Source organism: Engraulis encrasicolus, chromosome 2 (assembly GCF_034702125.1).
Source record: "Engraulis encrasicolus isolate BLACKSEA-1 chromosome 2, IST_EnEncr_1.0, whole genome shotgun sequence".
Classification (NCBI taxonomy): domain Eukaryota; kingdom Metazoa; phylum Chordata; class Actinopteri; order Clupeiformes; family Engraulidae; genus Engraulis; species Engraulis encrasicolus.
Genome location: NC_085858.1, coordinates 18471440 through 18486234, shown reverse-complemented (window position 1 = coordinate 18486234; position 14795 = coordinate 18471440). Strand labels below are relative to the sequence as shown.

At 44.2% G+C, this 14795-nt stretch overlaps 1 protein-coding gene across 2 annotated transcripts; it reads left to right on the top strand.

The window, feature by feature from the left end:
- Positions 1–7273: 7273 nt before the first annotated feature.
- On the top strand, positions 7274–14427 carry ramp2 (receptor (G protein-coupled) activity modifying protein 2). Of its 2 annotated transcripts, XM_063223832.1 has the most exons (6): positions 7274–7515; positions 9479–9594; positions 9973–10039; positions 12300–12332; positions 12491–12659; positions 12755–14427. In XM_063223832.1, the coding sequence occupies exons 1-6, from the start codon at positions 7470–7472 to the stop codon at positions 13002–13004; spliced, it is 681 nt and encodes a 226-aa protein (XP_063079902.1). In that variant the 5' UTR covers positions 7274–7469; the 3' UTR covers positions 13005–14427. The 2 variants fall into 2 exon arrangements, with proteins under 2 accessions (XP_063079902.1, XP_063079903.1); XM_063223833.1 differs by lacking the exons at positions 7274–7515; positions 9479–9594; positions 9973–10039 and adding an exon at positions 10047–12030.
- Positions 14428–14795: the final 368 nt, after the last annotated feature.

Here is a 14795-nt window from a genome sequence, read left to right as displayed (position 1 = left end):
GCTTTATGTTGTTTCAAGTCTTTTTTTACTTAGGCCCTTCTGTTAGCACTTTGGTCAGCTGCTTTTGTTGTGTTAAAAGTGCATTACAAATAAACTTTGACTTGACTTGACATATCCACAATACTGACAAAAATAGACAAGAATGGGGACAACGGCAGGGAGGAAGTCATTGTTGTCAAAAACATTGCTGCACCTTTGAGGTTTGCAAAAAAAGCAAAAATTGGAGTAACACGCTGTGGTGAAGAGGAGTAGAGGTGCCCCACTGGGACTTGTACCTGTACTCGTATCACACTGAGCTGCTGACCGCTCCACCAAAGACCCAGGCTTGTTAGTGTGATAGTCAGAACACACCCACAACCCTAGTAACGGTCACTCCATCACACTGCCTTGCCCTTCAGAAAGTGCCCATCTTGCTTCTCCCATCCAGTGTGCCACATCATCTATGCCTCACCCATCACTGGGGGTCCCTTGCACTGGGGTCACCAATCCTGGGGGTCCCTAACATGGAATTAGGACTCACACACAATGGGTGTGCTTCCGATGGCCTCACGGTAGCCATCCCACTTCTGACTCCATTTATAGTGAAGGGGAGTAGAGTTGCCTGCATGATACCGCCCCGTCCAACTGCCCCCTTGCATGGGTGAGGCATACATCCAATTTTGTTGTGTGCAGGAATTCTACCATGGATTTGACTCTAATTCATTTAATGTTTTATCTTAATGTTTTAACTTTCTTTGACTCTAATTCTTTCTTGATTCCTTTCTTTTCACTTCTATTTTTGTGAAGCACATTGAATTGCATTTTTGAATGAAATGAGCTATACAAATAAACTTGCCTTGCCTTGCTTTGTCTTGCAGTGTGCACTGTGTGCTGTGGAGTGCTGTGTCACAATGACAATGGGAGTTTCCCAGGTGGGCTTTCACTTCACTTCACTTCACTTCACTTCAGAGTGTGTGTTATTGTTCTAAAGCCATCCTAAAGATGATTTGTTTCCAAAACATGGTTCATTGCCCTGTGCCAATGCCCTTCCTCTTTTGCGCTTGAACTGTGTGACGGACTTCATGCAAACTGACAAGGGTCTCTAGTTTGATGCCTCGGGCCCTTGTCAGTTCCATGAAGTCTGTCACGCAGTTGAAGTGCAAAAGGGGATGTGTGCTGGTTTAGGCAATGAACCATAATTTGAAAACAAATCAACTTTAGAATGGCTTTAGAACAATAACATACAAATTCTGGAATACCCCAGTTAAAGCTCTGATAGGCTATAGACAGTTGAGATGATATAGCATGACGTTAAGAAAGCTATTCACTCCAGACATCCTGTGAAACCTTGGAGAAGTGTGGCAGTTTTGTAAATAGGAAAGGTGGGTGCAATATTCAGCCAGATTACGTATTTTGCCCATCTGATCTGCAACTACAGTTAAGGTTATTGCAGTTTAAGTACTGTAGGGTGAACAACATTATATGTACTTATTAGGCCTAATTGCTGTCCTGTACATATTTACATCTCATGGCCTATAAAAATATGATAACATGCAACCTTTTGGTTAGTATTAGTTAAAGTAGACACTGGTGACACATACCAAATACTGTGTCCAGTTTACACTGAAATGCAAGAAATTCTAAAGGTTTATTCCTCCCACTATAGTTGGAAACCTACAGTAGGCCTATATGTCTCTGTCTATCTGTATGACTTCTGCATGGGTATTTATGGTTGATGTTTATGTACATTTCATGTCTCTTGTGTGGTTGTCTGTGTGAGGTTGTCTTTAAATTTTACCTTTTGAGTTCCTCAAATTAATGTCAATAATATGGTGGAATTGGTTAAAAAAGTTCACTTTGACATTTCATCTCACAATTAAGCTCTACCTGGCTGAGGCTGTGCCAATTACTGTAGGATTAGCTCGTTTTGAGCTCTTAAGTGACGTCATATCATCCGCATTCATGAGACCTCAGGAAGTATTTAGCGGGTAAAAAATTAGCATGTAATCCAATGGCAGTATTAAAATGATATCTTGATCCCATTTGAATTGTGTCACAGGCTTCACATATGTTGTTTCTGATATCTTTATACAATTTTCTGTACCAAACACCAAATGCATTAGCAGGATGCATTTGGTCACATTTTTCATGCAGACCACCTCTGTACAAAATATAGATATTTTCGCATGAATCATCTACATTTATAGTTCCTAAAACAGCATATGTAACCCAGTGCATATAATGACTGAAATCAGAAGATATGTACTCGCTACCGTGCTATTAGATAGTCGGGTACGGTCCGTGAACGCGGAACTACATCACGTCCGAGATCTATTGGTTGGAGCAAATTTATGGCAGGATTTTTTACCTTGTGAACCTAGGGTTACTGCCTCTGGACTGTAACTGCAATGCACTGTGTCCAGATGTGATATGTCACCATGACCGAAGAGCAATTGACCTGTAGTTACCCCTGGCTCTCCTCCTCACACCACACCTACTGTATGTTATTCGCAAACACACACACACACACACACACACACACACACACACACACACACACACACACACACACACACACACACACACACACACACACACACACACACACACACACACACACACACACTAAATAACTCCACACAAACAGAGATGCACGCACTTGCATGAACATGGAGTGACGCACACTTGCAAACGTGTGCACACGCATACACACGCACAAATACACACACACACACACACACACACACACACACACACACACACACACACACACACACACACACACACACACACACACACACACACACACACACACACACACACACACACAAACGACGATGGGAAGGGAAAGGGAAGCAGTACTTAGGCCAGAGGGCTCTTAACACTGCATTTCCTGAGTCATTAAAACAGTTACAGTGCCCAGTGTGTAGAATCAGCAGGCATACAGAGCCTGTATGGACAATAGACACACACTGCACTCAACACAGAGAGGAGAAACATACGCTGCTCTGATTAGAGTGAAAATGTGGAAACAATTTCTGGCTCTCTGTGAACTCACAAGGCCCTGGTCCAACCACACAGCCGGAGAAGCAGAAGAAGAGGAGAGAGGAACAGCTGAATTTCTCTCTCCCTCTCTCTTTCTGTTTGTGTGTGTGTGTGTGTGTGTGTGTGTGTGTGTGTGTGTGTGTGTGTGTGTGTGTGTGTGTGTGTGTGTGTGTGTGTGTGTGTGTGTGTGTGTGTGTGTGTGTTTCCAGTGTTTTGTGTGAAACATGTGCGTTTGTGTGTCCCTGTGTGTTTTTCTGTGACTCTATGTTTATGCAGGAGCATGCATCATCATTTGTGTGCAGTTGTTTTGTAGTGTGTGTGTGTGTGTGTGCGTGTGTGTGTGTGTGTGTGTGTGTGTGTGTGTGTGTGTGTGTGTGTGTGTGTGTGTGTGTGTGTGTGTGTGTGTGTGAGAGAGAGAGAGAGAGAGAGAGAGAGAGAGACAGAGAAAGGAAGAGAGATAAATAAAGAGAGAGAGAGCAGGGAGAGAGAGACAGAGATAATTTAAGACTCCATGTATCTGTGTTGTCTTAGCAACTGTGTGCACATGTGTTTGTGTATGTATGTGTGTGTGTGTGTGTGTGTGTGTGTGTGTGTGTGTGTGTGTGTGTGTGTGTGTGTGTGTGTGTGTGTGTGTGTGTGTGTGTGTGTGTGTGTGTGTGTGTGCTTGCATGCTCTACGCACTACATAGAACACTGCCCAGTCCCAGGGCTGTGTTAATGCTCGCTGAGGAGAGAGAGGAGGGGGCTCCTCTTGAGTGGTGAGCAGTGGTGCAGTGGTGTGCTCTACTGTGCTGCGCTGCTGTGCTGTGGTGGTGGTGCGCTGCATGCAGCCAAGGGAGGCGTGCGTCAGCCAGGATGACTGGGCCGCGTGTCTGTGCGTCAGCAACAGGGAAAGCCATTGCTCCGGGTCCAGCGCTGGGGTGGCTGTGTCATCGGCCTTTATCACACACACACACACACACACACACACACACACACACACACACACACACACACACACACACACACACACACACACACACACACACACACACACACACACACACACACGTACACACAGAGATGTACACACACACACACACGCAGATGTACACACACACACACACACACACACACACACACACACACACACGTACACACACACACGCGCACAGATGTACACTTACACACGCACACAGATGTACACACACACACACACACACACACAGATGTACACACACACACACCGATGTACACACACACACACATGAACATTACACGCGCTGCGCTCCCAGCCTCCCGGCCCCTTGGTTTCGACCCAGCAGCCCAGAGAGGAGAGCAGAGCAGAGAGAGCCATGTGCGCAGGGCTGGCCATCCTCCAGCTAGGCTTCGGGTGCTGCAATCCTAGACTAATGTAGGCCCTATGTCTTTTTCTCTCTGTCATTTTACTACGAAAAAGTGACTTTCACTGCGCAAGAGTAAGTTGACACTGTCATACTACCCAGACTTTCAAATAATTTTGAACATAGCGTTGACGTTTTTTGGACTTTCTTAGTAATAATAAAAAAAAATAATCACATGAAAAGCAAAATTGCAATGGTGTTAATTGCAAAAAAAAGGTAAAAAAAACTTTTAAGAAGTAATTACTTTTGGTGCAAGAACACACCTGCACTCACGCAAGCAACATCAATACTCATCATACTCATCATATTTACCTCAGCAGCAAAGTTAACACCTGACAAAAGAAGGCAACCATAGATTGTCTCCACTGGAGGTTCCCACCTGGAGATAAGGTTGAGAGAGAGAGAGAGAGAGAGAGAGAGAGAGAGAGAGAGAGAGAGAGAGAGAGAGAGAGAGAGAGAGAGAGAGAGAGAGAGAGGCCTTGAAGCTCTACACTCAGGCATACTGTAGGCTACATACTGTTACACCGAGCACCAGAGTCTGTCTGTTGACATGGCAACAACCAGGCGCACAGCACAAAAGAATTGAATTTAACGCTCAGTGTTGGTGTTACTCTCTCAGTGTTGAATTATCCCTGCAAAATGTAACTTTTTTTACATGACATGGAGATCCTCGGCTCAAGTGAGGTCGGACCAGCGGTGCCGATCAAAGACACGCAGGGCTTGTTTATCTAGAATCATACGGTGAGGCTGTAGCTCGGCACTAGTCTGGCACATGTTTGACCCCCATCCCCTCCCCCTCCCCACACTGATAAAAACGACAGAAAGCCTTGCCTGACCGCACTGTACACTTCCCCTCTTGCAGACCGCAAGGCAGGGCGGTGGATGTCGCAGTGCAGGATATGAGTGGAAAGAGAGATGAATGTGTGGAAGACGGGACTGTAGAGATAGCCATGAGTCATTGAACTGACTTCTCTGAGGCAATGAATGAAGAGACAGACACTCGTGCACAGATGCAGACCACGATACAAAGTACCAAAGACACACACTCTCATACCCATGCACACACAGACACACAGACACACAGACACACACACAAACAGGCTGCACACATTCAATGCATGCATGCGCACACACAAAATCAAAATCAAGTTAAACTTTTTAGTTTACTTTGCAAGTCTACTTTTAGCTGGCATGAATCTCAAAGTAAAGACTGCATGCACACGGCTAAGACGATATACACACAACCTTTTCTAGTCATTCAGTTTGTGCAATGTGATGCAGCAAACTCATTTATAAGATTAACCAACTTCGCGGTCCCAGTTGTGAAAGCCCTATTCATGACGAGCGGATGGTTCCAGTTAGCTTTCAACATCTGACAAAAGTGTAACACTGCCATTAAATCATGTTGCTTCCTGAAACATGAAATCAAGGAAAACCTTAGCTGTCTCAGCAACTGTTTCGAAGTCTGTATATCTTTCATCCACAATATTTTGACGCAATGGCTAAAGCCAAAACAATAAACACTTCCAAGTGCGTCTTTCCTCTTTCTAGAAAAGCCTTGCACAATCTGGGTTGAACTCGACTAACCCTGCCTGACCGTAACAGGCTCCTCTGGGTGAGTTTAAGCTGGAGTAGTGTTCCAGAGCCCAACGCTTTGAAGCTAATCTTCCATGTCAAGCCACTGACAGACGTCTGCTTTCTCCCGCAGCTGAGCTCTCGGAGATCCAGCTGCCACTCTGGGCTGATGTGTGTGTCTGTTTGGCCGAGTCTTAGTGTGTGTGTGTGTGTGTGTGTGTGTGTGTGTGTGTGTGTGTTGGGGGGGGGGGGGGGCAAGCAGACACTTAATAGATATGATGTATTCATAGATGAATACAGTAAATGTATGAACTGTTTATCTGGTGTAATAGTGAAAACTGATAGCTGAGACTTTCATCTCCGTCACTACAAAAGGATTCTGACGTTGCCCCAGAGATAACTGCACAGTTAACTAGGCAGTGTTCATTTAACACCTAGAGAGTCATTTTAACACCTTCGTTCATCTGCATTTTTACTGTGTACTACTAAAAAAACTACTATTAACTTCAGCAATAGAGCTACTGACACAGTGTCACACAATGTCAGAGAGAGAGAGAGAGAGAGAGAGAGAGAGAGAGAGAGAGAGAGAGAGAGAGAGAGAGAGAGAGAGAGAGAACTACAGTTGGATAGATCAGATTAGATAGATACATCAATAGTCCTACAGTGGAAGATTGTTAACAAAGCAATTACCATATCAGGCTGATATAAAAGTATTTCTGCGCTGATACTATGTATGGAGTGAATGTGATGGACAATGGAAGTTGATTGAAAGTTAACTTTCTGCTTTTCGTTGTCCCAAACCATATGGTCTGATACCTTTGTTCTAGAACAGAGCACCCACTGAACAATGGGAGGTCCTATCATTCTATTGAGACACACTGTGGGTACAGACAGAGAAACCTGCACGGAAGATAATATTTATTGTAAGGTTTGGGGGGAAAAGACAAAAAGATGATCAACGGAACAGCTCTCTCTCTCTCAGACACACACTCTCTCTCTCACACACACACACACACACACACACACACACACACACACACACACACACACACACACACACACACACACACGCGCGCGCGCACAACACACACAGAGTGACAGAGAAAGACACAGACACAAAAAAACGTGCACACACACCCACTATGAAAAGGATATGGAGGAGGTGGGACAGGAGAGAGAGAGCGAGAGGCAGAGAGCAAGAGAGGCAGAGAGAGAGAACAAGTGAGAGAGAGAGGGGGAGAGAGGGAGAGAGAGAGAGAGAGAGAGAGAGAGAGAGAGAGAGAGAGAGAGAGAGAGAGAGAGAGAGAGAGGCAGAGGCTGCTTGGTGCTGGTGGTGCTGCCTGTCCCATTGTGAGTGTTCACCACCCATCTGAGGAAATTAACACTTCCTGTTGTTCTTATAGCGCTTTCCTGCCGACCGCGTCTCCCACATGCGCTCCGACTTGGCCAGGGACGCACGGCGGACGGACAGAGGCAGAGAGCTGACAACATGACAACCCCAGCCTGGCTCCCCTCTCCTTCTCTTCTCGTTTGGGGTAAGCCAATGTCTCTCGTATTTGACTGTTGCTATGGAAGGGACACACACAGACACATGTGGCGAAATGGGCGCAGAGGGAGCGAGGAAGAGAGAGACAGAGTGAGCGGAGGAGAGAGAGCAAGAGAGAACAGGGGGAGAGAGAGAGAGCTAGAGAGAGAGAGAGAGGTAGAGAGAGAGAGAGAGAGGTAGAGGTAGAGAGAGAGAGAGAGGTAGAGAGGAGGAAGCGAAAGTTGACGGAGCTCTATTTTTTTTCTAATGGAGCAGTGCTGAGTTGACTGACTGGAGAGGGGAGACTTCTCACAGTCTGTTCCAGGGAAGAATGCTGTTTAACTCATGGAGCAGATGCAGAGTTCATTAATGAAATGGAAGGCACACACGTTGATGTACTACTTACTCAGATACATCCTTCTCTTTACAGGTTACTGCTTTGGTCGTGATCAAAACAAGGTCTTTGGATTATGTTGAGGCACGGGCCAATTATCAGTTGCACAACTGTTGTTATCTCAATGGCCAATGAAGTAAAACCATGTGCCGTATGACGCTTTTCTCTTTCCAGAAAAAAAAAATCACTACGACATGACACCATTCGTATGACGTTACAGACATTCCTCACATAACACATAATAACAACTCGCTCTAGCCATTCTGACTGTAACAAACGTATAATAGTGGTTGTGCCTTGTGAGGCCCATCTTGTTGGTTATTGGTTGGCTAAATTGAATTTGGAAATCCGCTGTAACCCAATAAGGCAATCAGAGGATTTAGTTATTTTCTGAGTTGGTTGCCAAAATAGTTGCCAAACGGTTTCAAATACTATCTGAGTGCCTTTACATATTTCCATTGACAGTTATAGCATTTCATTATATTTACAGACTCAAATTGGATAGGCTATTTTTTAAATCAATTAATGTATTATTTTTAAAACTCAGTGAGCATATAGCTCTCACTCCTGCTGAACTACCAATGAAAGTGGTTAAAACAGGATGGCAGGAAATGACCAGTAGAGACCCTTTGCACAGGAAAAAAGGGAGGAGAGGGTATCTTTTTTCCACCCTTGCCATTCACTTGCCCTACCACTCCTTTGTCTTGTTATTGAATCAAATCCTCACATTAGTATTGAAGCACACATTTCATTCCATTTGTGTGTGTGTGTGTGTGTGTGTGTGTGTGTGTGTGTGTGTGTGTGTGTGTGTGTGTGTGTGTGTGTGTGTGTGTGTGTGAGAGAGAGCGAGCGAGAGAGGAAATGAGACTGTGTGAGAGAGACTGTGTGTGTGTGTGTGTGTGTGTGTATGAGAGAGAAAGAGAGACGAAATGAATGGCTCACTTCACGACTGAAGTAATTCTGTGATTGAAAGACCAATTTAAGCCTTTGTAAACCCCACTAAGGGCCAGTAACCAGTGATGAGAAAATTCATCTCATCAGGGATGATGGAAATGCATACATCACTCATCTCCCAATGTGTGTGTGTGTGTGTGTGTGTGTGTGTGTGTGTGTGTGTGTGTGTGTGTGTACAGTATGTGTCCAGTGTTTTGTGTAAAACATGTGCATTTGTGTGTGCTTGTGCATGTTTTTGTGTGACTATGTTTATGCAGGAGCATGCCTCATCATTTGTGTGCAGTTGTTGTGTAGTGTGTGTGTGTGTGTGTGTGTGTGTGTGTGTGTGTGTGTGTGTGTGTGTGTGTGTGTGTGTGTGTGTGTGTGTGTGTGTGTGACAAAAGTCTCTGGGCAGACAAAGTATATTTTTATTGCATTTAAACAAAAAATGTTGAACAAAAACTATGTGGACTATGTATGTTATGTCCGAGCATAGTCCTTCAAGTGAAGTACCTGAGCATTAATTTTGTACAATTCTGTACGTTACTGATCTGAGTTTAATCTTTCCTGTCAAATATAGAGCACTTTGTAATTTTCTTTTCTGTAATAGCTGCCTAACATCATGCGTGTGATGTTGTCTCCGTAGTGATCTATACCAGCCTGCTGCTAGGCAACGCCATGGGTCTGGTGAACGAGAGCAAAGATGCGGAGGACATCAGGCAGGACATCAGGCAAGACTTACACAGCACGAGGGCGGCCTGGGTGAGTTTAGGTCCAAGCTGGTCTACAACTACGGTCATTTACAACTGAACTAGTCTACAGCTCAAGATGTACAAGTATCTGGGTCTATGAAATGACATGTAATCTAGTATTTGTCTACTTCTGAATTGCCAAATTGTCACTGTTCATGCTCTTTTGTCATGTGAATATGAATCACAGTAGTCTAACACAAATGCACAAAGTCACAGAAAAACTGACAGCCTGGCTTGCAATGAGACAACATCCTAATAGCTTCTTCCAGCACAATAATATGTTAGGATATGGCCCTCTTTACAAGTATGCTGCTCCTTCTAAGCTACATCTAAGAGCATAATTCTATAGCAAAATGTAATTGACATGCAGTACATCTTCTCCTTCCAGACGGAGTCACTGAAGCCCTCCTCAGCACTGCCTACACATGCACCGACTCACGTCACCTCTCCATTAAGTAAGACCCTTCTTTTATCAGTTTACAGCAATATTCAACTGTATCTTACTTCTTTAACTGTGATATGTTAATACTGAGGAAAAGTGCAGTAACTACACCGACATTGAAACTGAGAACAAAGCCTGGATATTGCCGTTACTGAAATTTGAAATAGCTTTATCTCTAAAACTTGACACATTTAGACCATACGGCTTTGTCACAAGATAAAAGAGCATGAAGACTGTCAGTCTCTCTATATATATAATTGACCAAATTGGGTACAAAATCAAATCAAACTTATGTGAATGATAACTTTGTATGATAGTTTATGATCCAATGACATTAAAATGAGGGTGAGAATCAGAAACAATGGAAGGTCAATCGTTTCTTGCAGAAACTATAACCTTATTGTCACCAAAACGGCAATGACCATATCTTAATTGGCCAAGACTCTCAGTGATGCCATTGCAATGTCGTGATGTAGTTAAGTGATGTTTTCAACAAGTGAAAGGGATCGCCAGCGATCCCATCTGTATGAAAAGGAGCCACACGTGCTGCAGCATCACAGTGACTGAAAGACCCTGTCAGCTGCATACTGTAGTGCACTGCATGGATCATCAGTGTATGTTTTCAGAGGAGACCAAATGCAAACACCCTAATCAGATAATGGTGAAAGCAACGAGAGATGAATGGATGAACTGATGAAAAGGGAATAAAGATTAAAGAGAAGAGTCGTGGACGCATCCAAGAGTCTGAACACAGTTTTCTTGCACATCCAAAGGAATCCCACCTGATCATATGATACCTTCTCTCAGATGTGGGAGGTTAGGCCAGACGTCCAAGCATCAGTGATGTTTTGACCGTGTTCCAGCGAAGATGATGATGTGTGTCCCCGTGATCCTGTTTTGAGGCTTGATGTTGAGTGCAGGCCCACCACAGGAGATCAAGTCAGTCAGGGGAAGAACAAACACACTTATGCGGAGGTGGCTGGGGGACCGCTTGCTGAGAGAAGCACAACAGATATTGAGTTCACTGCCAAGAGCAACAGCCATGGGGGATCTGTTTCAGGCCAGCAAACACACAGGGCAAGAAAGCAAGCAGGCTCGCTGGCCGGCACTGGAGCCAGTGGGACACCATTGGACACATGGCCCACACATGGACTGTGTCAAAGGTTAATTGAAACCTTACAGTCAGCACATCTCTACCTCCATCTGATTCAGTGGATTATATCCTCATTAAGCATTCATAAAATATGGCACTGTGGATGGGAGAGAGCAGCACTGCTTTAATTCATATTAAAAAAAACTAGAGCGTATTTATCCAATGTCTTACAGGCGTGGTGCTTGTATAGTAAATATTGCAAACAGTAAACGTTATGTAAGAGCCCTGGCTCATGGGCAAACTCTGGACAACGTCTCCCGCTTCTTTAGAGGCGAGGCTGGGCCATTGTGGCGAAGTAGACTTTGCCACTAAAACAAAACAAAAAAATGATTTTCGTCAAACAGCTGTTCAACTATCCAGAGGATGCATAACATGACGAAAAAGTTTTTGCAAAATATGTTGGGGGGAGGGGTTCTAAAAAGTTTCCCTCTCCACCTGACCATGGCTATGTAAGCGTTTGGAAAAAGGAACCGCGCTTTGGGACAAACCAAATGACAATGGTACCCACCCTCCAAATGAAAACTGTAACGTGAGTTTAACAGATAACAGATATGCAGCTCGGTGCTGGAGGAAGAGCATAGCGTGCTCTTCGGCGACGTGAGCGGCAAGAAGTGGGCAGTCCCGTCATCGTCAGGAGGACCATCTGGTGCACTGGTAAAAGTGCCTCCTCAAACATCTGGTAACCGGAGAGTACGGCGCGCTGGGTTCCCACCCTCCTGCATTTCCTGTTATGCCCTGGGCTGTACGGCACGCCAGAACCTCGCAGCAGTCGGTCAGCAAGTCCCGCCTCGATTTCTCTGTCATGAGGGGAACCTTTTCTTTCTCAGGAGTGTTCATCTGTATTTTATCCGGTAAGTGTGATTTCACGAGACTGCGTAGAAACTGACTCAACGCATCCGACTCCCATCAGACCGATCACATTTACGCACGGCTTGAATAGTGGTCTTGTTTTCTAGAGCAAACAAGTGTGGTGTTGCCTTGGGCCCGGGTTGCTACACAGATTGATAATGCAGAGGTTGGGCTGCAATGGTTCGGCTATTAGATGGATACTGGAACAGATCGTTTTCACACTTGCATTGCAGACACATAATAAAACAGTTGTCTCTTTATTTCTTTGCAGGCATCACCACAGGGATGCTGAGTAACACACCTGGTAAGAGGATGATACCTCGTTCTGAGAAGTTTAAAAAGTATTTGAGACATGGACGTTTGAGTTAATTTGCCATCTATCTTGTTGCGTCATGCTAGCTGTTCTGAAATGAGACACTCTTAAATGTCAAACTGTCTGCGTTGTTTTCATTTGTCTTACAGGTTGTGGTAATAAGTCCTCTTCATGTAGTGGGTACTGTGACATCTGTGGACCCGCAGATCGACAGTTCTGCTATGAAATTCTACATAAACTCCAATGTCATACGAAATTTGTAGAAACAATAGAAGGGTTCAACGACACAGCATTGTGTAAGCGGGATGTTGTGCTAAAGTAGGTATATGTTTTTTATCTGCATGCAATCTAAGCCTGTGTAACTCTAGTGTGACCATACACTAACCCAGTGATTGTTTCCACTGTTGTCACAGACCTTACAACAACTTCTCAGCGTGCAGTGAGGAGATAGCTGATTGCCTCCTTATTCCATGGCCCAATCCGATGGTGGAGGATGTCTTTGTAGAGATCCACACCAAGTACTTCCAAGACTGCCCTTTGCAAGAGTTGAGGGACCCGCCACCCGGCATCGTCTTTGCCCTGGTCATGACCCCCATTTGCCTGATACCTGCCATGGTCTTCCTGGTGGTGCTGAAGACCAAGAATGGGGATGGGATGTCTTAACGTGTGGCTGCACTCCTCTGCTCTGGTTTGGCCACACACACCCTCCTTTAGTACCCATGTTCTTCGATGACATCTTTCTCATGCACTGCTGACTTGTACTCTCTCTCCTTTTGGATGACATCAGGTTGTAGTTTTTGGTAAACGTACACCGCCTCAAACTGCTTTGTGCTTACATTTGTTTCAGCACTTTGACTTTTATACCACATTCAATGTGAAAACACACACTCTCTCCCTTTCTGTTTTCTCTCTCTTTCTCCTTTTTTTTTGTTTTTTTTTTGGGACAAAATCCTCCTATAAAAACGAGATTTACTTGTGAAGTGTTTTTACATTACACTGAAGTATAGGGCCTCTTTATAGTATTACCATTGAGGTTTCTGTATTGAACAGGAGTGGAATCACTATTGGTATTACTCAAAAGTTTGAACCGGAGATGTGTAATGCAGAAACCACAGGAGGTTTAAGTGATTCGCAGATTAAAAACCCACTAAGGCACTACAATGGGATCATGTCCCATTGCATCAACCACTCTACAGGTCCCAGCACTCAGCACTAGAGCGGGGCAGAGTGTTGTCTGGCTTGTTGTAGAATAATTATCAAAACTGGAACGACACACTTGTAGGGATGTCCTTCTCATGTACTGTGGGGTGTCAAAAGGATCTCCTGGGAGTGAGATTGTATTGTAATGCAACTATTGCTTTCATAGCACTTGACCAATGTTTGGCATCAACTTGATGACAAAAGCCAGATGGATGGCTCGCTGAGAAAAGTGACAGGGCCATTCGTTGTCCCAACACCACCACATCTCAGATGCCTACAGGAAGAAACAAGACGAAGCCACTGAAGCCAATAATAGTATTATTCATGTTAACTGGTGACAATATTGTGTATTTAAAAAATGGTAATTATTAAGATAAAACAAATAAGAAAAGGCTCATGTATTCTTCATGAACTTAAAAATGCAGATTGTTGAATGTAGCAGGACAGGAGAGGACAGCATCGTGTGACAGGAAGATGAGGGTGTGCTCTCCGACAATAGGCCAGTTAGGGATGAGCATGGCCAGCATGGACCTTTCTGATTGGTTGAGGAAGTGAAGGGTCAGGGTTGAGGACAAGCCCTGGCTTCACAATAGGGTGGAATGTTTTCCGAGCATTGTCCTCAAGCGAGACTGCATGATGAGCCCTGTGCCTGCCAAGACCCCTGGGATTGCTCCCAGCTCTGCCAGACCCGGCGTGGCAAATTTGTCCACGCCATGAGATATATTTTTAGACATTTTAATGTATGTGTAATGATGCAGTAAGACGAATGTAATGACAAAAATATGCTTATTTGTATGACAACAAAACAAAAGCCTGCTGTGTGCATTGGCTTATGGTTTCGAGGACCAAATAAATATTTACACCCTATAAAAATGTATCGTGTTTATGTGGTTTATTACTGTGTATTGTTTGAAAGTCATGAAAAGTCTGTAAACCAGTCATGCTTTCTTTCAGCATTTGTCCTTTGAAAATTCTCATTTCCTTTCTAGAGCCTGCAATTTAACCTTTCATTTCCGTGCAATAGCAGCAATGTGGATTTGTCTCCCCACTCCCCCCTATTTGTTTTAAAAAAAAATACATTCCCCATTTATTTTTGAAAGAGAATATACACATTTAAAAAAAAATAAAGGAAAGGAACTTTGATCATAATAAAGAAGGGAAGCCTACATGGGCTTTTTTGATCTTCACCACGGTGAAATATGGGTTAATGACAGAATAATGAGAGACCGGATAAAGATCAGACACCGTGATTTG